The following is a 26,865-nucleotide window of genomic DNA, read 5'->3' as shown; positions in this document are numbered from 1 at the left end:
GATAACTGCTGACAAAGCTGGTGTCTTGTCTGGGCAAAGCCCTGCAAGTGTTTTCTCAGCCTGAGCCAACCTCATCCCGTGGGGCAGTCACACAGGTAGGTCCCCATATTACAGCTGGAGTAGTTAGGCTCTCAGGGGGTGGATGCCTTCGTCTCTACCATCCCGCTGGGTGCCGACCCCAAAGCCCCGCCCCCATTCCTCAGTACTGTGCACAGCAAGAAACGCCCACGCCCCCAGCCTCCTCCTGTGCTTCAAAGGGAGGTCACGGCCTGAGACCCTGGGGATGGGGAATGGGACGCTTCTGCTTTTGTGCTGCCTGGAAGATAGATGCAATGTCTGGTGGTGCTGCAGCCATCTTGCAACCCCAAGGACAAACCCATACACTAAAGGTAGCAGCATTAGTTAACTGCGAGCACAGCCATTAAAAGTACATAGATTTAATTCAAGGACTTAAGAAGGCTTCTGAGAAGAGAATAGGGTTGACTGGGTTTGTCCAGGGCTAACAAGCACCCTCACTGCCCCTTGGCAAGCAGCTCAGGCTTGGGGGACGGGTGATTTTGGTGGAGTGCCCTGGGGGCAGGTTTCTTGCCTCAACGTAAGCAGAGAGGGTCATGTAGATCTTCTCTCGGTAAGGGGTGACCCGGTTCAGCAGGAGGGAGTTGTGCATGGAGCTGTCCCACGCAGCCTCAAACTGGTAGAAGGTCCTGGACGGAAGCAGAGACAAGGTAGAAGGTCGGATGTGGCTTGCTCTTGGTGGGGGTGGGGACATGCAGACGGACAGACACAGACAGACAGACGTGTGGGCCACCCGCAGGGAGAGCCGCTGGGGCCACAGGTCAGAGGCCCAGGTGTTGGTGTCCAGGGAGGATGGAGCCCTCCTTACTCAGGACCATGCCAGGTGGGGGACTCAGGCGCCCCCCAGGGTGAGTGCGGAGCCCTCTCAGCTCCACCCTGGGGGAGGGGGAGAGGGGTCCCCTGGAGCTGAGGCAGGAGTGAGAGGATGGAGAGGGGAGGAGAGGAAAGGGGAGGGGGCTGTGACAAAGGGGAGGGAGGGTGAGAGGAGGGGGGAAGGGGGCAGAGGCGACGGTGGTGGTGGGGAGACCATGAGAAGGGGTGCCCAACTCCACCCAGTCTCGGCCTGAGTAAGGAGGCACCCTGGCCTCTCCCTGGCCTCAAAGGGAGCCCGCCCGGCTTTGCCGACACTCTCCATGGCCATCTCCTCCACCAACCGACTCGCCCTTGGGGAAGGATGCTGGGGGTGAAAACCGGGGTGGCCCCTCTCCCAGACGGCATGGCCTCCGCCCACCTCAGCCAGGCCCCGTGGAAAGGCAGGGCCCCACGTAGCACAGAGCGGGCAGTGGTGGTTTCTTCCTGTCCCCAGTCTCTAACCCGGAAAGTAATGACCAGTGCATGAGCCAGGGGCCAGGAAACCCCTCTGAGGGCAGCTCAGGGCAGGCCCAGGGCCCAGACAGTTTGGTGGCCTCCAGGGCAGGGTTTCCTGTCATATGACAGCTTCCGTTTTCAAGCATCTGATGGCAGAGCTCTAAACTCTTGCCTCAGGCCGGGTGCTGTTTTGAGGACCCTCGTATCTGAGCTGGGGCTGTGCCTCAAGGCACAGTGTGGCCGCTCTGTGGGCCCTGGCAGCCCCCAGCCTCACCCGGTTTCCGTCCAAGCATCCTCACGCAGACACAGTTGAGGAACGCATCACCACAAGCAGCCCTGACACGGCCCGGCCCCTGTGGAGGAGCCGGGCCCACCCGGCAATGCAGAGGGAAGAGGAGGGAAGCCGCGGAGGGGCAGGGACAGTGCCACGGCCACCCCCTCTCTCCATGGCGCAGTCCAGGGGCGCGGGAGAAGCAGCGGGACAGGGCAGGGCCACTGCCGGACACGCCACTGAGGAGAAAGTTCCAGAGGCAGGACGTGAGGACAATGGGGTAACCAGAGAATGGGCAGAGAGAGCGGGGAGACACCGGGGGAGAAAGGAAATTGAAAGTCAGGAGAGGACAGACCGAGCGAGCGCAGAAGAGAAAAGTGAGCTGTACCTAGTGTCATTTCCGAACGAAACGCTAAATGCGGTGGCAGCCAGGACACACACGTACACACACAGAAGAAATTCACGTCAGAACGAGCACCGCCACCCGGCCAGGTACCAGCTAACTGACACGGAGCAGGTGGGGCTGGGCCACACCAGCCGCGGAGCTGCTGACTGCCGTCTCGTGGGGCCCAGACGCGGCCCACGGGGGTGGGGGGCTCCCTGTGGGTGGGGCCCACTCTAAGCCCCAGCCCGGGGACCTGCAGACACCCCTTCCCCTGTGTCCACAGGGAGAGCCTTGGGTCCATCTCCAGCAGGACCAGCCGGGCGCACCTGGAGCTGCCACCCAGACCCAGAGGGATGCCCTCTGTCCCAGGGGTCCGCAAATGCCCCAGGTCTGCGGACAGAGCCAGAGGCCCGCTGCAGCGCAGCTCAGAACAAATGCCCCCCCGCCCCCCGCCCCCGCCAGCCCAGCTCCAAATGCCACTTCACAGCACGTGACCTCGGGCTGACAGCGGACACGTGACCTCGGGCTGTGCCCTGCTTCCTGGACCAGTGACGGGCAGTCACTGCCCCTCCTCATTGGGACATCCTGCGGGTTCAGTAAGCCGGGGAGGAGCTGAGGACAGGCCTGGGAGGCATTACTGTTATTACAAGTCCTCTCCCCAGGAGGCCCAACCGCACCCTGGGCACGGCCCAGCCTGAGGCCCCGGCCCTGGCAGGCTGGCCAGCCCCAAAGCCTCCCGCTGGCCCCGGGCCTGGCTCAGCGCTGCCACCTCTGTCCACCTGCCTAAAATGTTGCTACAGGACGCTGCCGGCTTCCTTCCCGCCGCAAGTGCTCGGGGCGTGAGGACCCAGCCCAGCCCAGCAGGGCGGGAGGGCGGCAGCCCACCGACGTGGGACCCAAGCAGCCCCCCTGGGCCGGGTGTCACATGGCAGGAAACTAAGACCCAGCGGGCTGAGAGGGAGCCGCGGTGCCTCCCGGAGGTGCCTGGCCTGCGGGGAGACCACGCCAGGACCGACTTGTGAGCAGCCCCAGCGGACCCTCTAGGGTCAGGTCACCCAGAAGGCGCCCCTCCCCTGCGGCGTTGCTCACTCTACCTGAGCGAAGTTCAGTCGGCCCCCCAGGTACACTTTCAAGGGGAACGTGTGGCCCAGGCTTGGGGTCCCTGGACCCGCAGCATCTGCACCACCGGGAACTGATCAGAAATGCAGATTCCGGGGCCCCCGCACTCACGGAAGCAGAAACGCTGGGGTGGGGCCACCTTAAGGGCAGAGCATCAGAGCTTCACCACCGGCTCAGCACCGTCATACTGTGGACCCTCTGCATCCAGCCCATTCTGGGGAAAGTGGCCAGTCCCTCCCTCCAGCGAGGCCGTGCCAGGCTCCACCATGGATCCTGGTCCTTCGCCCTTTCCTCTGCGTGCCGTGCCCTGGGACCCCGTGTTAAAGAAAGGGGCCGCAGGCAGGCCAGCCTGCACCCACAGCAGAGCCCCAGGGGGTTCCTGCAGGGCCCCCAGCCGGACGGAAAATGCCCATCAACACAGTCCCTCTGCAGCAGAGTGGGGACCCAGCATGGAGAAGTCCCCCACTCAGACACCTCCGGTCCACTTCCGGGAGCCTCCGGCTGACATCCTGACTCCAAGCGAGCCTTCCAAGCCTGGGAGGGAGGGGTTCCTGGACGAGGAGGCCTGTCTGGCGGCTCTCCTCCAGCCAAAGGGGTCAGGCAGCGGACCCCGGAAACAGAACCACCCCAAATTAGCTCTGGGACGAGAGCGTGATGCTCAAACAAGCGAGGACCCACACGGGGAAAACTTGAAAACTCAGTTAGAAAGTTTTGTTGACGAAGAAAACGCCACATGTTGTAAACATCTTTTCTGTCCTGCCACAAGTAGGCTGCAGCTGTTTCGTTTTCCCCGGGGTTGGTGGAGCGGGAACCCTGCCTGTGAGCACGTGTGGGTCTGCGGGAGGCCCTGGGCTGCCCGGGTGGGAGGTGACGGAATCTCAGGGCTCTCGACACGAGCACCTGGTCATTCTGTATGAGACTCTCCCACGCCTGCTGCCGACGGCCCATCAGAGCTCGTGTAAACTTCTGACGTGCGTCACAGCCATGGTGCAGCAACAGGCCGGCGTGGGGCATCCTAAGGCGAATGGGTCCGCCGAGAATCTGAAAATTAAACCCCACGCTCGAGGTTGCAACCTGAAACTCGTGATGCTCTGGGAACTATGTTTCTCGAAAGAGTGTCACACTTGCAGGAGTGGCCCAGGTTCTTGGGGGTGGTGATCTGATGGGCAGGTTTCCAGGACTGAGCCCCCGGACTGCAACCAGGGCAGCCCTCCTGTCCGGTGGGGACCGTGATCCCAAGACGTGCCCACGCGGCTAAGAGCAGTGGAACGGCCTCGAACCTCAGGAATTCTGCTGTGTCTGGATGCCACACGTGCTCGGCCAAGTGGCATCACCCACCTCGCAGAGCAAGCTCTTAGACCAGAGGGACACAGGGGACGGAGGATCGAGGGGATGAGGGGACAAGCGAACCCCCGGGCCAGGCTTTGAGCTTCCTGGGGACTGACTGTTCCGGTCTTAGTCTTTAATCCCCCTTTCTAACACCCCAAAGAACGTGGCTCACATGTGACAGATGGATGAATGAGTGAGGGAGGGTCATGGCCCCATAAGTGGCGCAGCATGGCAGGACAGAAGGGGAAAGATCCCACATCTGGGCCCTTCCGGGGAGGCTGGAGTAGCCTTTGGGGCACCTGGGCCACCTGTTTGGGGAAATCAGATCCCGCGCCTGGTGGGATGGTGGGGGTCACCGTGCACTGCCAGTGTCCCCCAGCCTTCTCCTCAACACCTTTGTGCTTTAAAGGGTCATGAGGACCCTTTCTGCTCCAGGCGGGTGGAAACCCGAGCCCTGGGCAGGAGCGTGAGCTGGGGTAAGAGGCGCGGACAGCGTGGAAGGTCTGACCCAGCTCTTCATGGGTCACAGGCTGTGTCACAACCCCTCCTGCGTGTCTCGGGGGCTCCGCAAGGTGGGCGTGAGTCCCTGGTATTTAAGTGGGGCCCCTTCGGCAAAATTGGAGTGGTTAGAAGAAACAGGCTCTTGCTCAGGAGATATGTGTTTTAAATTAAGTACGAGTATTTTAAATTAAATACTAACGAGGTAGTAGTGAAAATAACCACACAACTTACATTAATGAAGTTCCACACGCAAGACCCCTGCTGAGAGCTTTCCACGTTCATCTCATTGAACATCACCACCTTAGGCCCTAATAAAATCCCCATCCTGAGGCGGAAGGAAACCAAGGTTCCAGAAGATTCTGCCACTTGTCCACATTCACAGCCAGGCTGCCCCAGCCCAGTCGGTACAGCCCCAGTCCCCACCCCACTCCAGATGGGATGGGTGGGGGTCACCGTGCACTGCCAGTGTCCCCAGCACTGGGGACTCTGCTAGTCCCCAGTACCACCCACCACAATGGTTTCCTGCCCCGCAAAACACAGCCCCATGAAGCAGGCACTAGCCCGAGTCTTGGGGTGCTGACCCCTCACCTCTCTGAGCGCCCTAAGCCTCCTCTTCGGGCCAAGTCCACTGGGGGCCGATGAGCCCACCTCTGAAACTGGGGGCTGGGGCCCCCTGCTCGGGTGCAGGGGTGAGGTCCTCCTGAAGTCTAGGGGCTGGCGAAGGAGGCCCTGCCGGGAAGGAGGGGCTCCCCCTTCCTTTCCTGGTGCCATGTCTCCTCCTGGCCCGAGGGTATGTTTCCATTTTACCCAGAACCCTCCTGGAGGCATGAGGTATTTGTAGGGGGGTGTCCAGGACCAGCCTGAACACCCTCTATCATGCTGGGCTGCTTGTGGAAACGCAAACTTGAACAGAATGCCCACACACCCCCGTGCGATCGTACTGATGGGCCTGGAAGTTTCCACTCATCAGGGAAACAGCCCCTACATCGGGACCCCTTCAGGGATGAACCCGAGCCGATGGGATCCCGCCCCAGCGCCTTCTGAGACCCGGCAGACTTCCACCTCCAGGACCAGCTGGTAAGCTGCCACCTCCAGCAGGCCCTCCGGGCTGCCCGAGAGGCAGGTCCCTGCTCTGGGCTCCGCAGGGCTGTGACCCTCCCCTGGTACAGAGTCCACTGCCGTTTTCTCCTTGACCAGGTCTCGGCCGCACCCAGCTGCGTGTCCCCAGGGAGGGCAAGGATCTGCTCCTGGAGTGGGTGCGTACGTCCTCGGGCACACCCCGACAGGAACCACAGGCTGCTCACTGCCCCAGGGGGCCTCAGCTACAACTGCCCGGGGCACATTCACAGTGACCATCTGTCCTGACACACCACACCCATGACCTGACAAGGACACGGCCTCCGAACGTCCTGCTGTGCCCCCAACCTGGTCCTGGGGCTCCCCCCTCACAAAGGGGCAGGTGCCACCCGTTCCCCTCCCCGCAGCTTAAAGCCTCAAACATCGGCACTGGAAGCCTTCCTGCCGCTCCTTTCATCCTTCAAAACAGTGACCCCCAGGGCCACCAAGCTCTGGCCACAATCCACAGGGACCCATGAGCTGCCTGCCCCGGCTTGGCCCCCAGAAGCCTCTCCCTCCCTTGCCGCCCAGCCTGGCAAGACAGTTACGGCCTTGACCCTCCGCTCAGAACAGACTAGAGTCTCACGGACAAAGTCTGAATTAGGGACCATGAGGCTGTCCACCCCCAGGGTCTCAAGGACCCTGCACCCAGTCACCGCGCGCCAGGGCCTCACTCGAGTTGGGAGGGATCTGCTGTCCCCGGCCCAGGAGCCCGTGCCTCGGGGGGTTGGACCTGGGGCCACCCGAGCGCGTCCAGAGCCTGGGCCCACCCACCTACTTCCAAAAAGGGTGTGCGGTTGGAGCCACCCGCCTGGCCAGTCAAGGGGCTCGCACCCAGGCCTGGGAAGCGCAGAGCGAGGAGATCTCAGCCGGGCTGCTCCTGTCTACGGCCCCTCCCCCCTCCCTCTTTTCTCTTTCACTTTGCGGGGAGTGGGCCTGGCCGGCCAGCCTGCATGCGGGTGCTCCCGCTGGGGTGCAGGGACGGGCAAGGCTCAGGGGTGGGGTGGGGGGAGGGGAGCAGGAAGTCAGCCAGTGTCTACCGAGGGCAGGAAACTACCAAAGCGGCCAAAATCAAGAGTGGGGGCAGAAGGGACGCAGCCAGGGGAGGGTGACAGGGAAGGAAGCAGTAGGAAGAGAGAAATACAAAAGGAAATAAAATGAAAGGAGAAGATGGGAGAGACGGCAGGGAGAGGTGAGCAAGTGTGGAAGGAATCCAAAAAGCGGAAATGAAATCTCAGGGCTGCGGGGGTGGGAGGCGAGGCTGGAAGGAGACCAAGGGGCGCAAATGGTACCTAGGCATGTCCGAATCAAGAAACTGCCTGCAAAACACAAACAACCACAGGTTAGTGAGGGCGGGGCGGCGCGGGGAGAAGCCGTCCGCGGCCACAGAGGGGCGGGGCAGCGCGGGGAGAAGCCGTCCGCGGCCACAGAGGGGCGGGGCGGCGCGGGGAGAAGCCGTCCGCGGCCCCAGGCCCACTCTGAGCCGGGGAGGCTGCAAAGCGCGGCACCTTTGAGCGGGGAGGAGGCTGAGGCCGCGGCAAAGCGGGTGGGCAGCTGAGGCTCCGAGGCCCAAGCAGACCTGGGTCTCTGAGCCTCAGCGTCTCTGGGGGCAGAAGGGCCTGCCGGGTCCCCCGCAGAGCAGCCGGGCCCATCGCGGCTCCGCGGACGTCAGCCACCGTCCAGGGAAGACGAGGGCCCTCGGGAGGAGCTGCCGGCCTGGCCAGCTAAGCCTCAGAATGTCTCCTGCCGGGGGCCACCCCCCGAGGAGCGTCCCTGAGATTTTCCAGGCCGGGCTGGGGTCGGGGCAGTCCTGGGGCCGTACAGCACGGGCAGAAGCCAAGCAGGGGGCAAAGCAGCTACGGGCAAGGACTACAGCCCCAGCCCAAGGACGTCCTTGAGCCGTGAGGGCCCGGACCAGCCCAGAGCTGGCCGGCCTCACTGCCCACAGCCCCCAGGGAACAGGACAGAGCCCGTCAGCGATGGGTCCTCTGGCCTCCAGGAACAGGGAGAACCTCTTTAGCCAAAGCCCCACTGACCCGAGGTCCAGCCAGGAGCAGCTGTCCGCTCCACTGCCTGGGGACTGAGCCCAGGACGAGGTCCCCCTGTGCCCTGCAGCAGCCGTGCTGGCCGGAGGACGGGAACCCAGAAACGCAGTCTCCCTCCTCAGAGCAGGGAGACCGTGTAGGGCAGGAGGCCCAGAGGCACCCCCGCCCCCTTCTCTCCCCTCCCCCACCCCTTCTTGCCCCAAGAATCTAGGAATTGCCGAGGCAAAGGAAGGGTCAGAGGTCAGGGGAATGCTGAGGTCATTCTCCAGGTCCAAAGCGGCACTCAGCATGGCAGACAGAGCCCTCCCGGGCCCCACCTCCCCCGGGGTCCCCACCCCTGACGGCCCGGGCACAGCGGCCCGTGTCCCTGCAGGCAGCCCGTGCGGGTGGGCGCCAGGCCCTCTCTGCCATGTCCCCAGGGTGTGTTCTCATGGCGACAGGCCCCCCCTGCCCCCGCACTGTGCCTCACTGGCCCCTGCCCCGAGGTAAGCCCCGCCTGCCTGTCATGGTGTCCCCCGCCCCTGTGAGAACACCCCCCCAGCATTCTTCACCCAATCCCTCCCCGCTCTGGACATGAGTGCAGGGTGAGTTTCTTCTGGAAGGTTCTGGGGCAGGGCTGGAACCAGAGCCACACCTGCCCCTGTTGGGGTCTCTGCCCCCACCCCCCAAGCTGCCCACACCAAGGGATGGTTCCCTACAGCCACTCTCCAGGGAGTCAATAAAGAAACTGAGCTCCGTCTGGTCCCAGGACCCTTTATCCTTATGGATCCAGTTCTCCCTGCACGTGCGGGGTGCCCGCACTCCGCTCTGAGCACACCCAGCCCTCAAGACATCTTTCCTGCAAACACAGCCGCGAAGCCCGCGGAGACGCCCATGGCTCGAGCGCAGGGGCAGCTCTCGGCTTCCTCCTCCTGGGCCTGGTCGAGCCCTCGGGACTCGGGAGCGCCCTCCCCGTGTCCCCGAAGCCCCAGAAAGCAGCACCTCAGACACAGCCAAGCCTTCCGACCTTCCCCCCGGGAGGGCGGCTCTCAGTCATGAGCTGCCTGCCCCGGCCGGGCCCCCACAGGCCTCCGCCTCACATCCCCGCCCGGCCTGGCAAACCCCGACAGGCCTGCTTTGTCAGGGGCTGCCGGGGGGCCACATCCACCCACCCTGATGCGGTCAAGCTCAGACTGCCCAGGTTGCAGAGATCTCGGCCATCACCTGGGAGCTTGGAAAGGAACAGCCCAGTGACGAGGAGCGTGGGCTAAGCTGTGCCGCTGGGCAGACCTCCACCCCGGGACGCCAGACTGCCGACCCAGCTCGACCCTGAACTCCAGGACCCTCGGCCCCAGCACCCCTGCCAGAGGGTACAGACTTGCCCGCAGTGGTGTGGTTGGGAAATCCAACCTGTTTGTCCGCCCCATGCTTCCCACTGCCCCATCCCGCCCACCCACCCACGACACTCCCGAGGACAGGACCCAGCTCATCCGCCGGCAACTCCCACGCGGCCCCTCTGTCGGGTGACCGAGTGAGCCAGAGACAGGACGGTGCGCAGACAATCCTGCCGGGGGAAGTCGCGGCCACAGGCACCCCTCCCTGCACCCCTTCCCGGAGGGCTCAGAAAGGAGGGCTTGGAAAGCTTTGGGCCCTTTGTGGCCGGGGGGGCCAAGTGGATGAGCTGAGAACGCACTCTGGGTTCTGACGCGGACCCTCCTCCAGGGAGTCGGGAGCAGCCCTGCCGCCGCCCCCAGGGGACTCACCGGTCGTCCTGGGCCGGGTAGATGTATCCAGACGAGAGGATGTTGAGGGACAAGATGTTGGGGTCGATCAAGGACTCGTCGGTTTCCGGGGTGTTTCGGATGCGACCTACAGGAAAGGGGACAGGCCGCGTGTCACTGCCCAGGAGGGCAGGTGGGGGGCTGGGTCCCTGCTCTCCGCCTCTGCCTGGGCCGGAGCCTCCACCTGTGAGGCCACATCACGTGGCTCCCCACGTGGCCACAAGAGCACCTGACAAAAGGCAACACCGGGTGCGTGGGGGACAGGGAGGCCCACACGGGGTCTGCACCTGCACGTGGTGCCGCCTGTCAGTGGGCGTCCTGCCATCTTTCCCTGCGGCCTAAGTTCTGAGTTTCTCAGTCTTTCAGCCATCGATAACTCTCGCAGTATCTCCCCCACCCCAACTGATAGACGCCAGTCCCTCAGCCTAGAACTCACAGGCCCTCCTACCTGCTGGAAAAGGAAATCTTAGCAAGATGAGAAGGAGAAAATGTTCCCTTTTCTCTTTACACTTAAAAAAAGGAAAAAAGAAAGAAAAGAAACACTATCTGCATCAAAAATCTCTCCCTGTAAGAAGCATCTCCAACAGCGCCCTCCAAGGCGCCCGCACTTGGGTGGGGGGTGGGAGTGACTGTAAACGGCACCAGAACCACTGAGTCAGAACTCCCTCCTGGTGGTTTCAGTAATAATTTCGTGCCTTGTAGAGATCCTTAAATTCACTGCTCTGCTTCCTCGAGGAATAAACAAATACTGACTTTTCTTTGTTAAGCCAGAAAGGAATCCCTGGCCTCTCCCCTCCTCCCCGCCCCCCATGCAGAGTTGAAATAAGACCCAGCACCAGGACAGAATTCTGAGCCCACACCCTGGGGCTCCACTTCCTGGAAGCCTCTAGCAACATTTGAGCTCTGGGAGAAGGCAGGTGTGGGCCTCCAGCCACGTGTCCCCGAAGGGTGTGTCCCCCATGGCTGGAGGCTAAGGCAGGGGAGGGCCACACGGCCCCTCCTGGGGCAGCTCAGCTGCAGGAAGAGACCTGGCCCGTGTGCCAGCCTCACCCCTCCTCACCCCCCGGGCGTGGGCTTCAGCGGAGGCTCTTCGGAGGGACTCTGTCGGCTCAGAGTCTGCCCAGGGCTCCACCTGCAAAACTGATGCCCTCGGAGCCCCGGTCAGGCCGAGACGTCCACTCAGGTCTGCGAGGTTGATGCAGCCCAGAGCGGCAAAGCCCAAACCCCTTAGCCCAAGAGTGGGGGGGCCTTGGTGTTCCTGCCAGCATCTCCCCGAATCCCCTTCAATAGCACCCTTATCCCCTCACCACACACACAGGCGAACACCCCTGTCTGCATTTTCAAATGGGATGTGGCCCGGAGAGCAGAGAGAAAGGTGGGATCCCGGGACCAGGGCCTGGCTCCCCAAGGCCAGCGAGGGTGCAGCCTCTGTGCAGACACAGTCCTAGGGATGAGGGTGATGGGGTGGGGCGTCAGGGAGAGTTTCCACCAGGACCAGAGCCGGGTCAGTAGGTGGTGTAGACCCTTCCCTCTGGGCAGAACAGGCTCGGGGTGACGGCGGCATCATTTCCCACCCACGTGCAGTACGTCCGCGAGCGAGCTGGGGGTCTGCTTCACCTTCTCTTTAAATTGATGCGGAGTTTTTAGACTCACCCTAAACAACATCTGAAATGGGGGTGTGTGTGCTTGTTCGACTGTTTTTCTGATTTGTGTGAAAATAGATGCGAAACGTCTAGAATAAAAGCGTTTGTCCTGGGGCCCCCAGAACCTCCCTGCCCACAATCCTGCACTTCGGGTGCAGGCGATGGGTCCCTTGTCACAGTCCTGTTACTACACCCTCAGAACCCCCCCTACAAGCCCCAGGGACACTGCCCTGGAGCTGTTGCCCCCCGGCCACAGCAATGCCCCAGGGTGGGCCCTCCACGGGGGCCCTCAGCTCCAGGCCAGGGTGGCGCGGGCAGCTTCATGCTGATGACACGCTGGAATGGACCGTGGTCCCTATCCTTGAACGGAAACTGGGAAGACAAATTCTTTACAAAGAATCAGCAAAGGAAATGTTTCCAGTAGATGAAAGAGTTCAGGACATGAAGTTACAGAAGGAAAGCGTCTAAGCTCCTGGGTGATCTCTGTAAGTTGAACTGTGTCCCCCCAGAAAGACGTGTTGCAGCCCTGACCCCCAGAACCTTATTTGGAAATAGGACCTTGGCAGACGTGATCAGTCGAGATGCTATCACGCTGGAGTCAGGTGGGCCGTCATCTAAGTATCTAGGCCCTGTGAAGACGGAGGGCGGGGTGATGTGTCTACAAGCCGAGGAGTCCCTACCAACCACCAGAAGCTGGAAGAGGCGAGAAAGGATTCTCCCCTGAGCTTTCGAGGCAGCGTGGCCCCTGCTGACACCTGTATCACAGGACTTGTGCCTCCAGAACGGGGACAGGATACATTTCTGTGGTTTTAAGCCACCAGTTTTTGGTACTTTGTTACGGCAGCCCTAGCAAGTTAGTACAGCGATTAAATAGAAATCTGGACTCATCACCTGAGGCCAAGCCCTTCTCTTCAGGTGAGGGGCTGAGGCACACGGCAACAGGGGCAGGGCCGCGGTTAGAACCCAGGCGTCCGGCCAGGGCCCGGGGTGAGGGCGTGGTCTGTGCTCTTCCCCCGTGGCCCCCCCCCCCCCCCCGCACCACTCACCCACGACCAGCTCTCGCACTTCCTTCCAGTGAATGTGGCTGCCTGTCTCGTGCAGCAGAGTCACGGTTATCCGTCTCTGGATGCCCTGCGAGGCACCAGGAGAGAAGACAGTCAGATGGCCTGGGGTCCCTGGGGGAGGGGGCGCTGGAGGCCGGCGGGAGCAGCAAGCGCTTCGCACCTGGTGAAGCAGGAAGGTCCCCATGCACGGCATCCCGCCACGGTGGTCCACCACTGCAGGGATGTAACTGGGAGAGAGACGTGAGAGCTGAGGGCCGCGCCCCTCCTCCCTGCCCCCCACCCACAGCACACACACCCTGCCCCCAGGAGCAGAAGGGGTGAAAACAGGAAAACAGATCAAAGGTGGGGCGGCCCGGTCCGGGAAGACCAGAGTGCCACCACGTGCCACCTGGCCCAGCCCCCGGACCCCTCCCTGCCCCACAACCCCAGAGGACCCCAGCCCATCCCCAGCGTGGGTTGCACCAGCCTTGGGACTTACTCGCCATTGGCCTCCAGCTCGCAGATCTCGAAGTAGACCAGCAGGTCGTACTTGCAGTGGCAGGGCCCGGGGCAGGGCCGCGTCAGCGTGCTGAGCTTGGTGGCGGGCACTGGGGGCGACAGGGGAGAAGCACACACCGGTGGGAAACTGAGAAGCCACGTGCCGAGGGTGCGCTCAGAGGGGAGGCCGGGGAGGGGACGCCTCAGGAGCAGTGAGGTCGTTGCCCTCCAAGATAAAGCACCAGCGGACCCCTCCCCAGGGCCCAGGGTACGCCCCGCTCTGGGTACCGATGGGCCTGGGGACAGACGTGACCGTGGGCCTCTCTGTGCCCCGCGGGAGGAGCGCTCAGCCACGCGCACCTGGCACGGGCTCTGCAGAGGGCGGTACTTGAGCCACAGAGAAGCAGCAGGACGGAGGAGCCCTGCCTGCTCGGAGGCCACACAACCCGCCCAGGACCCTCTGCTACACCACCCTCACCCTCAGCCGCCACACCAGCCCGAGCACCTGCCTCCAGCTCAAGGGGCCCCGGCCCTCGGCTCCCACTGCCCTCCACAGCCCCTTGCCCATCAAGTCCCACCTGAGCCCCACCGCTCCACCACAAATGTGCCTCTGGGTGTCCCCCTGGAGGCTGCAGGGAAGGCTGAACAGCCCAGGAAACACAAGGGGCCAACCTAAGACCCACAGAGAGGCCAAGAATAATGTCCACGAGTGGTCTGCAGGCCTGGAGGGGCTGGCGTGCGTCCCCCTGCGGTGCCCTCAGTCTGAAGACCACCATCTTACGGGGGCTCGGGGGCGGGTACGCAAGGGTCACCGCGGACGTGGCCCAGGAAGCAGCAGATGCACCTCCTGCACGGCCCGTCTCGGGCACCCATGCCGGGGACAACGCCCCCCGACCTCCAGGCGGGTTCCTGGACAGTGAGGGCCTCAGCTGCACCGCCCGCCCCCGTGCTGACGCTCCAGCCTTCTAGAGACTGTACCCCTGGACTTCAGCCCTTGTCGTGAGGGCAGGAAAAAGCCCTATAACCCCTTTTAACTAAAACCCAACCGATCTCCCGGGAAGTGGCTCCTGCTCCCGGGGAGGGGCTCTGGGCGCCAGGCAAGGTGCTGACCACCCAGGGACCCCACTGGCCTGGCCACCACCAGCCTCAGCCTCCTGTGGACCAGCTTCCGGGTCTGCCTTCCACCCCAAACCTCGTCCAGCCTGCGAGGTTCAGCTCAGATGTCCCTGCCCCGCTGAAGCCCCTGCCCCCCACTGTCGGCTCCGGGCAGCCTCACGGGGCTCTGGGCAGGCACCCCCGACCATTGCCCTGCTGCCCTGTGCGTGCCGAGGGGTAAAGGACGTCCCTGTACCTTCGCCCTGTGCCCCCCGCTCCGGTGTGAGCCCCTTACTCCATGGGGACCCCATGAGGCCAGCAGGGGCAGGGTGGCCCCAGGAGGCCGGAAGAGCACCGACCTGTCACCAGGACAGCACTCGGCCTTGGAGGGGCCGCCTACACGGGCACCCACTCGCCCAGGCGTGCACCCAGGAGGGCCCCGCCTACCTGGCTTGGACAGAGGCATGACCCGCGGGAAATGGCGGCGCGAGGGCCTCAGGGGGCTGTGGAGACAGAAGCACCCGTGTGAGGTGACCAGAGGCTGGTGTCTGCGGGCCCCCACGGTGGAGCGGGCAGCCGAGGGCAGGGGCTGGCCGGGGAGGCTAGCAGGCTGCCAGCGCCAAGCCCGGGTCTCCCTCCCTCCCACAGGGCCCGGGGAAGGCCCGGTCTCAGGCCCTCCACCAGCTCGGAGCGAGAGGGGGGCCCCTCAGGACCCCAGAGCCCACCTGCGAGGCCCCACGAGGCCCCGAGAACCGGGGCAAGGGCCAGGGGCTCCCGGGACAGGGCCCCCTTGGCACTCCCAAGGACCGACAAGGCTCCTGGGGCCAAGTACCCCGAAAGCAGCTCCTCCCTGGGCCCTCTCTTTCCTCGACACCCCAGATGCTTTGCTCTGGACCCCTCGTGTCAGCTGAGGGGAGATGGAGGTGGGGACAGGGGGTCCCACTGCCCCTGACGCCCGTCGGCTGTTCCCCCCACGCTCTGGGTGGGGTGGCCCCAGAGGGCACTCGCCCCCCATTGAGTGAGCCCCCGGCAGGTTGCAGCAACGAGGGAGCAGATGAAGGGCCCTCGTTCAGTCTGCGGAGCTGAGGACTCAGGGACCCTTCGGCGGAGTTCTCGGGGGGCCACAGAAGCCGTCTCCCCATGGGCCACCCCGGCCTCCTCCAGCCCAGCACCCGGCTCCCCTCGGCCCCAGTACGCGGTCCGTGCCCAGCCTAGGCTGAGGTTCTGACAGCGACGGTCTTTAAGAAACCCCTCCTCGGTCCTCAGGGGTCATCTCTGACCCGCTCTGGGTCCTGCCGACCCGGGAAACCGGCCGCCGTAGGCGGGAGATAGGCGGTGGGAGGCGCGCGGCTCTGCAGCTGCCGCACCAGGCTTGTCCGGGGCACGGGCCGACCCTGCTGGCCAGGGGGTGGAGAGGCCCTGACCCCCCGGCCCGGGGCCGCTGACCTGAGCACGTCCTTGCAGAGGGGCGGGAACGGGTGCTGCTGGTAATGACCGAAGACCTCGAACACGATGGGCTGGCTCTTGATGTACTCGATGAAGGACCTGGTCACCTCCACGGCGATCTGGAGGGAGGTGTGGTCGAGGGCGGGAGGGAGAGGCACAGAGGTGAGCGCTCAGCCCCCACAAAGGACTCGGCACTCCAGGCCCACATTGGAGACCCCCAGCCGGGCTGACCTGTGCCCACGACGGGGGCAGTGCTGCTTGCCTAGGTCTGTCCAGCCCACCTCTCCTACTGTCACACTCCCAGTGGACAGGCCACCGGGCAGCGGCCCTAGGGCTCGCTCCCCGGGACAGATGGGGCTGGGGGCCCCTAGGCTCAGCTGCTCCTTCAGAACACAGAGCTGGACGAGGGGCCTCTGTGATCCGGTCTGACCCTCCTCGGGCCCTCGCCCACTCACCAAGAGTTGTGGGTTGAACTGTGCCCCCCTGATTCATAGGTTGAAGTCCTAACCGCCCCCCGCACGTATGTTTAGAGACAGGGTCTTCACAGAGGTGATCAAGTTAGAATGGAGCCCCAATCCAACATGACTGGTGTCCTCGTAAGAAGGGGACATTGGGGCACAGGTACGGACGGAGAGATGACGTGAGGACACAGGGAGAAGACGGCCGTCTACGAGCCAAGGACGGACCCTCCATCACAGCCTCAGAGGAACAGCCCTGCCCACCTGGGTCCCGGGCTTCCAGCCTCCAGGGCCGAGAGCTGCTAAGTCTTTGCTGTTGAAGCCCCAGGGCGTGGGGCTCTGCCGGAGCAGCCAGGAAAGGAGTCCACCAAGCACACCTTCAGCCCTGGCCCATTTCCCTGCCTTAGAAACCACGGGAGCCCCTCTTCCCGAGGGTCAGGACAGGCCATAGCTCGCAAGGCCCTTCTGAGCAAGGCCCCTGTGCCTGCTTGGGCTACACACCCGCAGCCGGGCGGCCAGGGTCAAACTCGCATCCCCTGGCCGGGCCCCTGAGGCCTCGCCACCCGACAGTTTCCGTCATGGCCCCATTTTCCTGCCTCACAGCAGCAAGTCCCTGCTCTCCTGACAGCCTGGCTTGGAGACACTCCCCGGCCCGGAGCTCTCCTGGCCTCTCGGGCGTCTGCCCGGGCACCCTGCAGCTCTCCGCGTGCCCTGCCCCGGCCTCAGCCCCAGCGCCAGTCCAGGGTGGCCTCACCGGGCACCCCAGACACTGCACGTCCACATCTGCCCAAGGCTCGCTGCAGGGAGCCCTCGGGGGCTCTGATCTGCCCCCACCCCCAGTCTTAAACCCACCAAGGCCCCCGGTGCCCAGGACAGGGCTGGTGCTCAGAGGAAGGAGAAGCCGTGTTGGAGAGAATGAATGAAGCTGGGGGAGGCTGCACGAGGCCCCGGGCCCAGGAGGGGCCGGCCATGGGGGGGAGAAGGGGCTCTAGGGACGTACGTTCTGGACGTGGTAGAAGCCGAGTGGGGGCCCCCTCCCCGTGTTCTTCAGGGGCTCCGTAGAGAAGGCCTCGTCATGGCGATGGATGAAGCTGTGAATGGGGAGGAGACGTTCGGCGGGTGTGGGGCCTGGACACGGGGACCCACAGCCTCCCGGGGGTCACCAGGTGCCCCCGCACCTTGCCGAGACCCACCCGCACAGCCCGGCCCCGGTACGAGACTCACTTGAACTGGCAGAAGATGTCGGCGTACTCGGCGGAGATGCTGGACGCCTGCAGGACGGTCACGCGGAAGGTGAAGGTGCTGCCCAGGCCGAGGTGGTCCAGGGCGGCGTCCAGGGGCCCGTCCAGGGCGGCTTTCTCGGGGCTGTCCAGGAGGCCCTCCGGGGTCACTGCTGCTGGGAGCCAAGGGCAGAGGGGCATGGCGGGACCCGAAGGGGCTAGAGCCCGGGCTCGAGGGCTGGGCCTCACCGCCTGTGCCGGCTAAGAGGCGGGGAGGGGGTGCGGGGGTGGGGGGGGGCGAGGAGGAGCTCCAGGCCCTCGCGGGGTTGGACCGTGTCCCAGAGCCTGTCCCAGCAGCCGCGGGGACCCACCTGAGCAGGTGTTGTTGTTGACCTCATCGGCCGAGGGCCCCGCGTCAGCACCCTGGCCCTGGCCCTCCACGATCCGCAGCTCCTCCTGGGAGGTCCCCGAGCGGGACATCCCCACCACGGGGCAGGACTCGGACTGGAACTGTGTGGGCAGGGGACACAGTCAGACAGAGACGGCCTGGGTGCGGCCACTAGAGCGGCGTCGAGGACCCCGGGAGCCTCGTGCCAGGACTACCCTGCCGTGGGCGGGCACCCACCTCCCCAGGCCTGTCTCTCATGCTCTCACGGCCTATATTAGCCTACCAAGTGGGAAAGGAAGGTGGGAAACGGTCTCTGGCCTTAAGTTCTGTCCCCTCTCCCCAGTCAGTACCCCTCCCGCAGCTCCTCCCCACTGTGGGCAGGACGCAGTGAGACTCTCCCATTGGCTTTCAGGGCCCTGGCCGGGTCCCCCCATAGCCTCTGCTGCCTCGTCCGTGCCCCCGCACTCTCTGCCTGATGCCCTCTGCCCCTCCTGTGCGTCCCCAGCACTGACGACCCCTCCGATAGGGACCGCGATCGCTGGGGGGCTCTGGGCCCAAGGCCTCAGAAGCACTGAGGTTCAGGGTGGGGCGGTGGGTGGCTGGGTGGTGTCAGGTTAGGAAGGGGCCTAGAGGAGAGAGGAGGAGCTGCCCGCCCCGGGGGGGCACCGAGCGGGACCCCCTCCTCCGCCCTCTCGCCTGAGAGCACAGATGGGAGCCCTGGGAGGGAGACACCGTCTGCCCTTCCTCCGAGTGAGGCCCGGAGTGCTGAGGGCGGGCTGCAGGCCTGTCCAGTGGCGCCCATGGCTGCACCACCCCTGCACGCTACCTTCTCAAAATGCTGGTCGTCAAAGGAGATTTTGGCGGTTCCCGACTGGCGGACGCCGGAGCCGTAATCAGGGGCCTCTTCGTCGGCTGAAACGAGAACGGAGCAGGTGGTCAGGGCCCAGCTGGCCCCCCGGTGGGAGTGGCAGAGCTGCCCGGTGCGGGGAGGGCACGGGAACCAGGACGGGCTCTGACCCACTTTGGGGGGAACCCCGACACCGTCAACTGGCTCTGGAAGAATGAGGGCGCTGTCCTGGGCACACCGACCCCCAGCCTGTGCTAGCCCGGGGCCCAGAGGCAGCCACGTCCTCGGCACGCCTGCTCTGACGGGCCCGCGAACTCCACATTTTCAGAACAAAATCTTCAACCCCTGCCCCTCTCCCCCCCAGCCCCGCCCGCCTGCCCCCACCTGCCCCGGCCCAGACTCAGATGCTCCAGCAGAACCCAGGGGTCCTCCGGACCCTACCTCCCCCTCAGCAGGGCCTGCCCCACCAGGTCCTCCTGGCTTCCTCTGGGAATCGCACCTGTCCCTCTGCCGCCACCGTCACCCATCTGGACACTCAGTGCCCCACACGCTCTCACACCCCGTCCTTCACAGTGTTTGGGGTTCCCCACTGTGCTTGGGACAAAACCCTAACCCTCCTCCTGCTGCCTAAAGGGCCCCAGATCTGACTTCCCACAGACTCCCTGGCCCCCAAGTCCAGCCACTCTGGCTAGATGCCACCCCAGCAGACTTCACAGACCCCAGGGGGCTCCAACCCTCTGTTCCGCGGCCTTGTCGGGGTGTTAACACCACCGTGCTCTCCACCCTGGCTGCCCGAGGGGCCGTGGCTCTGTCCCACCATCACCCAGGGCCGGCCCAGGGCCTGTGCACAGCCGGGCTCCGTGCTGGGAGGCTGGATCAGTCGAGCCCTGCCATGGTCGAGGGCAGGGGCAGGTGTGGCTTCTGAGACCGTGAAACAACACCCTGTGGCTTTGTAACGTTCCCTCTCCTCCACCACAGCCACTAGACAGGGGACGCCAGGTGTGGCCCGAGCACAGACCGTCGACCTATAAGGCAGCCGGCTCAGGGGGACCCACTCACCAGCGCTGAGCGGGTCAGGAAGGGCCCAGGGAGAGCCCAGGGAGGACAGGCCCCCGGGGGCTGCAGGGGCAGCGTGCCCCGGGGCATGAGGTGACACTAGATGCTCCCAGCATCCCTGTCACCTAGAGCCACCCTCCCCCCGAGCCCAGGCTCCCCCTTCTCAGCTGGGTCCCCAGGGGCCTCGGCACCATGGTGGCATGACTGGGAGGTGCGGAAAGAGCACCTGGAATGACGGGGTAGTGAGAATTTGGCGAGGGGGGACCAGACATCCAGAGTGGGGTCGTGTGAGCTGTCCAGTGGGAGCACAGGCCACCCAGGTTGCTCACACTCTGAGCCTCCCTGTCTCAGCCTGGAGACACTCCGCTGCCACACACTCTGTCTGTCCTGCCCCGTTCTGGCCCCAAGGTGCCTGGGCTGCTGAGACGTGTAGAGGAAAGAGAGTCCTGTGGAGGCCCCGGGGGCCCGAGGGCAGAGAAGGGAGGAACGGCCGTTACGGTGCGAGCACCAGGCCCTCTGGCCGAGCGCGCCCACGTCTGTGTTCTCCAGTGACCTCTCCGCACTCCTGCCTCTAGGAAGCTTCAAAGCGGACGCCATTCTCAAGGCAGCAAACCCAGGCTCAAAGGCCTGTGTGGCTGCCCACGGCCAGGAGAGGGTGCTGGGAAGGTGACCAGGCAGGGCGAGGGTGTCTGCCTCTGCAGTGAGGGGGGCTGTATCGCCAGGCCCACGGTGGAGGGGGTGTTCATGGCCTCTGAGGACACAGGCCAGCACATGAGAGGTCAAGGGGTCCAAAGGGGGCAATGCTGGGGAGTCAGGAAAGGCTTGGGGGCTGCAGTGGGCAGGGCCGGAGCTAAGGGCTGCAAGTCTGTGCGCCTGCCCTGGGGCAGAGATGGCGGTGGAGGGGGTGTGGCGGGGGGCACCTCTGCGCCAGGCTGGCTCCGTGGGTCCACCTGGGGCTGCCTGGTGGCAGGCGCGAGCCGGAGTGGGCTCAGACAGCCCTGGGCTCGGGCCTGCACAGCCCCGGAGGCCCCAGCCGACCAGGAAGAGTCCAGGAAGCTAGAGCCAGGAGCCGGGCAGCAGGGGCTTCTCCCACAGGGAGAAACAGAGGAGGCCGGGGGCCTGGGTGGGGCTGGATGCACGCGGACCACCACGCGAGGCCCGCAGAGGTCTCCCCACCCAGGGGCCCCATCGGTGAAGGGACAGAGCCAGCCCGGGCCGCCCCGCACGCACCTGAGATGGCCTGGACGGCCACGCGGAGAAAGCCCTTCACCTCGCCCTTCTCGCTGACGATGGCCACACGGTGCACCAGGGGCACGGGGTACAGCAGGTTGCTCAGGTACACGAAGGCCCTGGGGGAGGCAGGGGCCACGGTCAGGACCAGCCCGCTGTGCGCTGTGACAGGCGGCAGCGGCTGCACGGCCCGGGCTCACGACACAACACTGCAGAGCAGAGCGAAGCGGGCAGCCAGGGCGGCAAGCAGCAGGGCGGGCGGGCAGGCGGGGCACTGCGCTGGGCGGGGAGGGGAGGGGTCCTCGGCCGCAGAGGAGACGGGAGGAGGCGCAGGGACAGGGGGCACGGGCGCCGGCGGGAGCAGAGGCTGTGGTGAGGGGGTGGGCCGGGGCGAAGCCCGCGGCCTGAGCAGAGAACAGCCGAGGAGGGAGGTTTCAGCCTGCTTCAAGGAGGAGGACCTGGGACCCGCCTCGCTGACCTACGACCCTCACGCTGGTGCTGATGTCCCCCCCCGCCCCTGTCTCCCCACCCGTTTCCCAGTGGCCCCTGACGCTTGCTCACGGACCCCACGACGGAATACGCCTCACGATTCCCTCTGAGCCCCTCCAGGAACACGGCGGGTCGGAGCTCCATGATGTCAGTAAAGCCAGGGCACCCCCCCCTCACCGGGGCCCAGGGGTCCGGCTGAGCCCTGAGGGACACCCCAGAAACCGTGGCACTGCCTGGCACGGCCCCACCAGCTCCCAGGGTGCCCAGAGCCACCCTCTCCTGTGCAGCTCAGCTGTGCACCCAGCTAGTGCCAGCACAGGCGGGACAGAGGCCACGTCACCCTGGCGGTGCCCCTCTCCCCGAGCCGGCCAACGAGTGGGAGTCACACGGGCAGCCAGGAGGACAGGGGGGTCCCTGGAAGAGCCTGTGCTGCCCCGCCGGGTGGGCCGGCTGCTGTGAGCACAGCTCCTCACCATTCGGGGCACCCTCCTTTCGGGGGTCACCCTTGCCTCCCACCCTGCTCTGCCCTCCCCTCCAGCCCCGAGGAGCAGACCTCGGCAGCCCTGAGCTCGCTGGGCTGGGGGTCCGGGGTGGTGGTCCCGGGGGAGGGGCACGGCTTGGGCAGGATTTGGACAGAAGAGGGTGGGAGGCGCTGGGGAGGAAGTGCAGAAGGAGGGGTGAGGGAGGCCCAGGGCCTCAGTCAGGGATGGGGGAAGGTGGGAACAGAGGTGAGAGCAGCAGGGAGGACAGTGGAGGGGAGGTGGGAGTCTGCTGGCCAGGTGGGCGCTGGCACCTGGTGCATGGCCAGTGGTGGGGGGAGGACGGAGCTGGGAGGACAGGAGGAGAGGCGTGGCATCCCAGGCACCCTGCCCCTCGCCCAGGCTGAGCCACTGATGTCGCCCCACACTGAGAGCTCCGGGGTCCCCACTCTGGACCCCCTGTGGTGAGAGGCACGGGGAGGGGCTCTTCCCCAGGGGCCCTGATTCCAGGCCCTGGTGTCCCCTCTCAGGCGGGCTCCGTGTCTTCCCGCCACCCTCCCCCCGCAGGAGGTCGGAAACCTGAGCACCGTCCTGGCTTTTATCTCAGATGCATCAGCTCTACCTCAAAACTCTCTCTGAAATCCGCCACCCAGCCCATCACGCCTGGCCTCCCACCCGCTTCCTTCACGGCCTCCACAGCCGCCAGAGGGGACTTGAGGCGCGACCAGACCCGCACCCGCCGTGGCCCCCAAGCTCTTTGCATCCAAGAGGCACCTGAGCCCCTGCGGCAGCCCCACCCGCCCCGCTCAGCCCCGCTCTGGCCCCCGGCGCCCATCTCCCTGCTCCTGCCACTGCCCCCAGCGGCTCCCATCTCCGCGTCCAGGCCGCCTTCTGCGCGGCTCTCCCTGTCTGTCTGAATTCACTCGTGGCCCATCTCTGTTGACTGCTTTTCGCTTTCTGGGCGCCCACAGGCCAAGGCAGGCCCCCGTCAGGGGAGGGTGTGCTGCCCCCTGGGCCACCCTCCTGGGGCTAGAAGAAGCCCCTCTTCCCCAGCACAGTGCCCCTTCCTCCCACGAACTCTTCGGGGGCACGGTGTAGACAGATGGTGGGGGCGCATCTGCCCATCGCGGGGTTGGTGGGGGCCTGGGGCTCCATTGCCCCGACCACCCACTAAGGTGAGCCCCGGCCCCGGTCCCAAGAGGACATTGAGGCCACAGCAGCAGAGGGCACCAGCGGGCAGGGGACGGCCGGGGTGGGCTGCTGGCCTCATCCAGCACCCACCTCGGGACGGGACGGTGGTGGCCTTCCCTCGCCGGACACCCGGGCTCCTGGCCAAGGGCCTTTGATTGACATTGGGAGTGGGAGGGGGGCTACCATGAAACGAGCAAAGTCATGAGGTCCAGAAGGGGAAACGGAGGGGGCCCAGGACTCAGGCTGTGGGAGGAGGTGCAGACCCTGCTCTGCCCCTGCACCTGGAGGCCTGTCCCCTGGGTTGGGGCACCGCCCAGCCACCCCACCCTGCCTGAGACAGCTTAGGGAGCTGGGTAGGACAGCCCCAAGCTGCAGGGCCAAGTCAGCACCCACCCTCCAGCAGGTGGAGGGCCTCTTCCCCAGGGCAGGACCCCTTCCCCGGGGCACTGCCCGCTGCAGAAAGCCGGGTGTCGGGAGGCTCCCAGAAGCCCCAGGCACAGCCGGAGGGAGGGGCCGCGGCCTGCCCACTCCACCCGCAGCCTGCAGGGAACCCACAGGAGGACCCTCGGGGAAGGCGGGGACACCTCTGGTTGTGGGCTAGGTGAGGGCATGGTGCCAGGCACAGGGGTGCCTAATCAGCACAGCTTGCCCGAGGGAGAGTTTAAGGGCTGTCCAGGGCCACCTGGCCAGGAGGGGAAGCCAGGCTCAGGGCCGCCTCAAAGCCCCCGGCCCGCCCAGGGCTGCCTTCCTGAAAGGGCCAGGGGGCAATTCCACAGGGACTTCAAGCTCCCAGAAGGCCACTTACAGAACCCTGGAGGCGACCCGGGACCGCCCCTGAGGGGCAGGAGCTACCCCTCCCCCTTTCTGAGTCCGCAAAGGCCAGGCCAAAGGGAGTCTGAGGCACTGCACAGAGAAGTAAACTGAGGCAGGCGCCGGACGCAGCCCAGGTCATAGGCGAAGGCCATGGCAGGCGGGCCCCCTCCTGGCTCCCCCCCCCAGGGCCTCACCGCTCCACAAACCTACCGTGGTCTCCCAGGGGGCGCTTTCTACCACGTGGCCCACCCGTGGGCACAGACGCCAGGGTCCCACACATCAGAGGGGGCTGCGCCCCTCGTGTCCTGAGGCTCAAACAATCCCACTGGCAGCCCACGAGACTGAAAACTCCAGAGAAGAAACCACATGCGCCTGTCCCTCCAAGCTCACGGGGGAGGCACTGGAGCCCCCAGCACCCCGGGCGGCAGGTGCGCCCGCGTCTCCTCCGTTCACATCCCAGCACGGAGACCAGGGCCCTCACCAACGGCGCATCTTAGCTGGACTGGCTGCGTCTTTCTTTCTTAGGGGCACAAATGCGGTGCCGGGGAGCTAAGACGCCGTGTAGAGCTGGTGAAATACGCCGTCCCTGCCCCACTTCACAGGGAAGACGGAGGCCCAAGGACATTAAGCAAGTGGCTGGCGGCAGGGCCCCAGCTGGCGTGAGACCCCACAGGCCGGCTCCTGTGCAGCTCCCAACCGTGCGGACACCACGCTCCACCCCCACCGGCTTAATTAATGCAGCTCATTAACTAAGTAAATCTAGCCTTTCTTGATCTTTCAGGATTTCCTCACGTCAGAGGGGAAAGAAAGCCCAGGTACTTCTGGCATTGAAAAACGGCAGGGCCGGGGCCTCGAGGGAGCCCTTGGCTGGAGGTTAGGGTCTTACAATGAAAAACACGCCTGGAATCCACGGCCACACTCCCTCCCTCTGAACCCCATCACCGGCTGTGGGAAGGCTCTCACGCTCACGGGTGCCCAGGTGGGCTCGCGTGCAGATCCAGCTGCGGCTCCCAGAGGCAGAGAAAGAAGCCACGCTGGATACTCTCTCCTTCCTGCTGCCCCGGTCCCTGTCTGATTGGTGATAGTGACGGGTGCACTCAGCCACAAGGGACCTCTGGGGGCCCAGCAGCCACGGCCCCTGCTGGCAGCACCACCTTCGAGGGCAGGGGGCGGGGGCTGGAAGACCCCAGGCCCACCCCGCCCGGCAGCCCCAGAACTTGAGGGGATGGGGCCACGGTGCAGAGGCTGGGCCTCCCCCTCACTGCCCACCAGGTGCCGGAAACAACCTGACGTCAGCACCCGCCACCCTGGGCCAGAACAACCCAGCCCTGTCCAGAGAACCCTGCCGGCCACGGCGCACCTACCCGCACACGGGGTGGCTTGGAGCCTCGCGGGGGCCGATTCGGGCTGAGCGGCTCGGCACACAGAGCGCGCCCAGCTGGGAGCTGAGGGCCCAGCCTCGCCAGCCCAGACGGCACAGAGCAGACACGGCGGGTCAGTGCTTTCCCACCCAGTCTTGAACACGTCCCTTGGGCGGTCGCCAGTCCCCCTTCCCCGGGACCCTCCATCCCAGACAGTCACCCCCTCGCCTTCCTCTCTCTGCAGCCCACCCGCCTTCTGAAAGCCACGGTCTGAGCAGGGAGGATCATGAGGCCATACGGAGCCCCCAGGCCCACTTCCTCCACCTGGGTTGGCCCATCTCACCTCCCAGTTCACTGGCACCCAGACCGCCAGAGGGAGACCCCCCGGGGGGCTGACCCTGGACTTGGGTGAGGAGCCCCGGCTGAGGACGGGGGAGGCCCCTGCCGGGGGCCCTGTGAGGTGAGGCACCTTGAAGCAGGCTGAGACCCGCCGGAGAGAGAGGAGGTGGCAGAGCCGGGGCTGAGTGTGGGGCAGCGCTAACCACGAGATTGGTGAGGTGCAGACGCATGCTGGGGCCCGGGAAGCCTGTCCAAGGGAGACAAGAGTGGGCGCCCCCATTTCGCTCAAGCCTTGGAGAGAGAGCCAGCGGCTACCAGAGGGAGAGAAGGAGACCAAGGGCGGGCCCTTCTCAGGGCCTGGGCCGGCACAGCTGCTGCGCGGGAAAAGCCAATTCTCGCCAAACCAAAAAGATCAGGACGTTTCCAGATGAACCCCTCGCAGACGGCCGCCGTGGGGAGCTGGCCTCTCGCTCGTGGCTTTGGTTTGGCTTGGTGGTTTTGTCACATCCCAGATCCACAGAGGGGGGAATGTCGGAAGGACCCAGCTCTTTCCGGCTGAGACTGCGAGAGCCCACCCCCGTTTCTCCCAGTGTCCTTGCCCCCGTGTGCCCCGACCCCGCGCCGGCCTGGCATCCGGCCACCCTGGCCCTAGCGGCCGGGCGTTCTGAGAGGCCCGCGTGCAGCTGGCCCTGGGGCCGCACCTCCCCCTCGGGCTCAGCAGAGCAGGAACCCAGCCGGGGCGTCTCGGAGAGAGCCACGCGGTTTTGTCCAGTGGGCCAGCATCTCACACTCAGGGAAGAGTAATCAGAATAAATCCATGACGCGCCAGCTGAGAACCTGCTTCCTTCCAGGAGGAACCAGTGGGGCCTTCACTCCACCACCCACACCCAAGGGCTCCCAGTGCAAACCCCGCTATCTGGGGACCAGCCTCGGCCTTCAGCTTTCAGTACTGGTGCTGCAAGGTCAAGACTTCCAAACACTTCCATCAGTCTGGCCCAAGGAAGCGTCTGAAACTCCTAAAGGGCGCTGTTAAAGCTATCTTACACCTTTGCGTATGTGTGAATTCAGTCTTCGGGAGCTGAATTTCCTACTACTGCAGCTAGGTTTCTCGGCCTTTCCTTCACCTTCCTGCTTGCATTCCATTCCATGGTCATAGACATAAGGATGGACTGGGTACGCCCAACCTGCCTGCAGGGCGGGGGGCCCCCGCTCCCCCGCTGAACTTGGCCTCTCTCCTCTGTCCGGGAAACTGAATCATGGGCTCCTCTGCAAAGGGCCCTTTCCCACGAGGGCACGCGGCCACCGGCACCGTCTCCGGCACTGGGGGTCAGGAGGGACAGAGACTGGCTCAGAGAGAGGC

The 26,865-nt window shown here is 65.1% G+C and overlaps 1 protein-coding gene across 1 annotated transcript in view; it reads right to left on the bottom strand.

Annotated features, from left to right (window-relative positions):
- KIF1A (kinesin family member 1A) overlaps positions 1-26,865 on the bottom strand; it is an 89,736-nt gene that overhangs the window by 10,706 nt on the left and 52,165 nt on the right. Inside the window, exons 27-39 of the mRNA XM_073807020.1 lie at positions 20,834-20,952; positions 18,527-18,612; positions 17,684-17,822; positions 17,317-17,485; positions 17,093-17,183; positions 15,635-15,753; positions 14,636-14,691; positions 13,095-13,203; positions 12,777-12,843; positions 12,599-12,683; positions 9,892-9,997; positions 7,397-7,423; positions 590-704 (exon numbers count right to left, since the gene is read on the bottom strand). Coding sequence (XP_073663121.1) covers positions 590-704; positions 7,397-7,423; positions 9,892-9,997; positions 12,599-12,683; positions 12,777-12,843; positions 13,095-13,203; positions 14,636-14,691; positions 15,635-15,753; positions 17,093-17,183; positions 17,317-17,485; positions 17,684-17,822; positions 18,527-18,612; positions 20,834-20,952 — 1,288 coding nt within the window. The remainder of the gene's footprint in view (positions 1-589; positions 705-7,396; positions 7,424-9,891; positions 9,998-12,598; positions 12,684-12,776; positions 12,844-13,094; positions 13,204-14,635; positions 14,692-15,634; positions 15,754-17,092; positions 17,184-17,316; positions 17,486-17,683; positions 17,823-18,526; positions 18,613-20,833; positions 20,953-26,865) is intronic.

This window comes from Tursiops truncatus, chromosome 7 (genome assembly GCF_011762595.2).
Source record: "Tursiops truncatus isolate mTurTru1 chromosome 7, mTurTru1.mat.Y, whole genome shotgun sequence".
Taxonomy (NCBI): domain Eukaryota; kingdom Metazoa; phylum Chordata; class Mammalia; order Artiodactyla; family Delphinidae; genus Tursiops; species Tursiops truncatus.
Note: the sequence above shows the minus strand (reverse complement) of the source record. Positions and strands in the feature narration are given on the sequence as shown.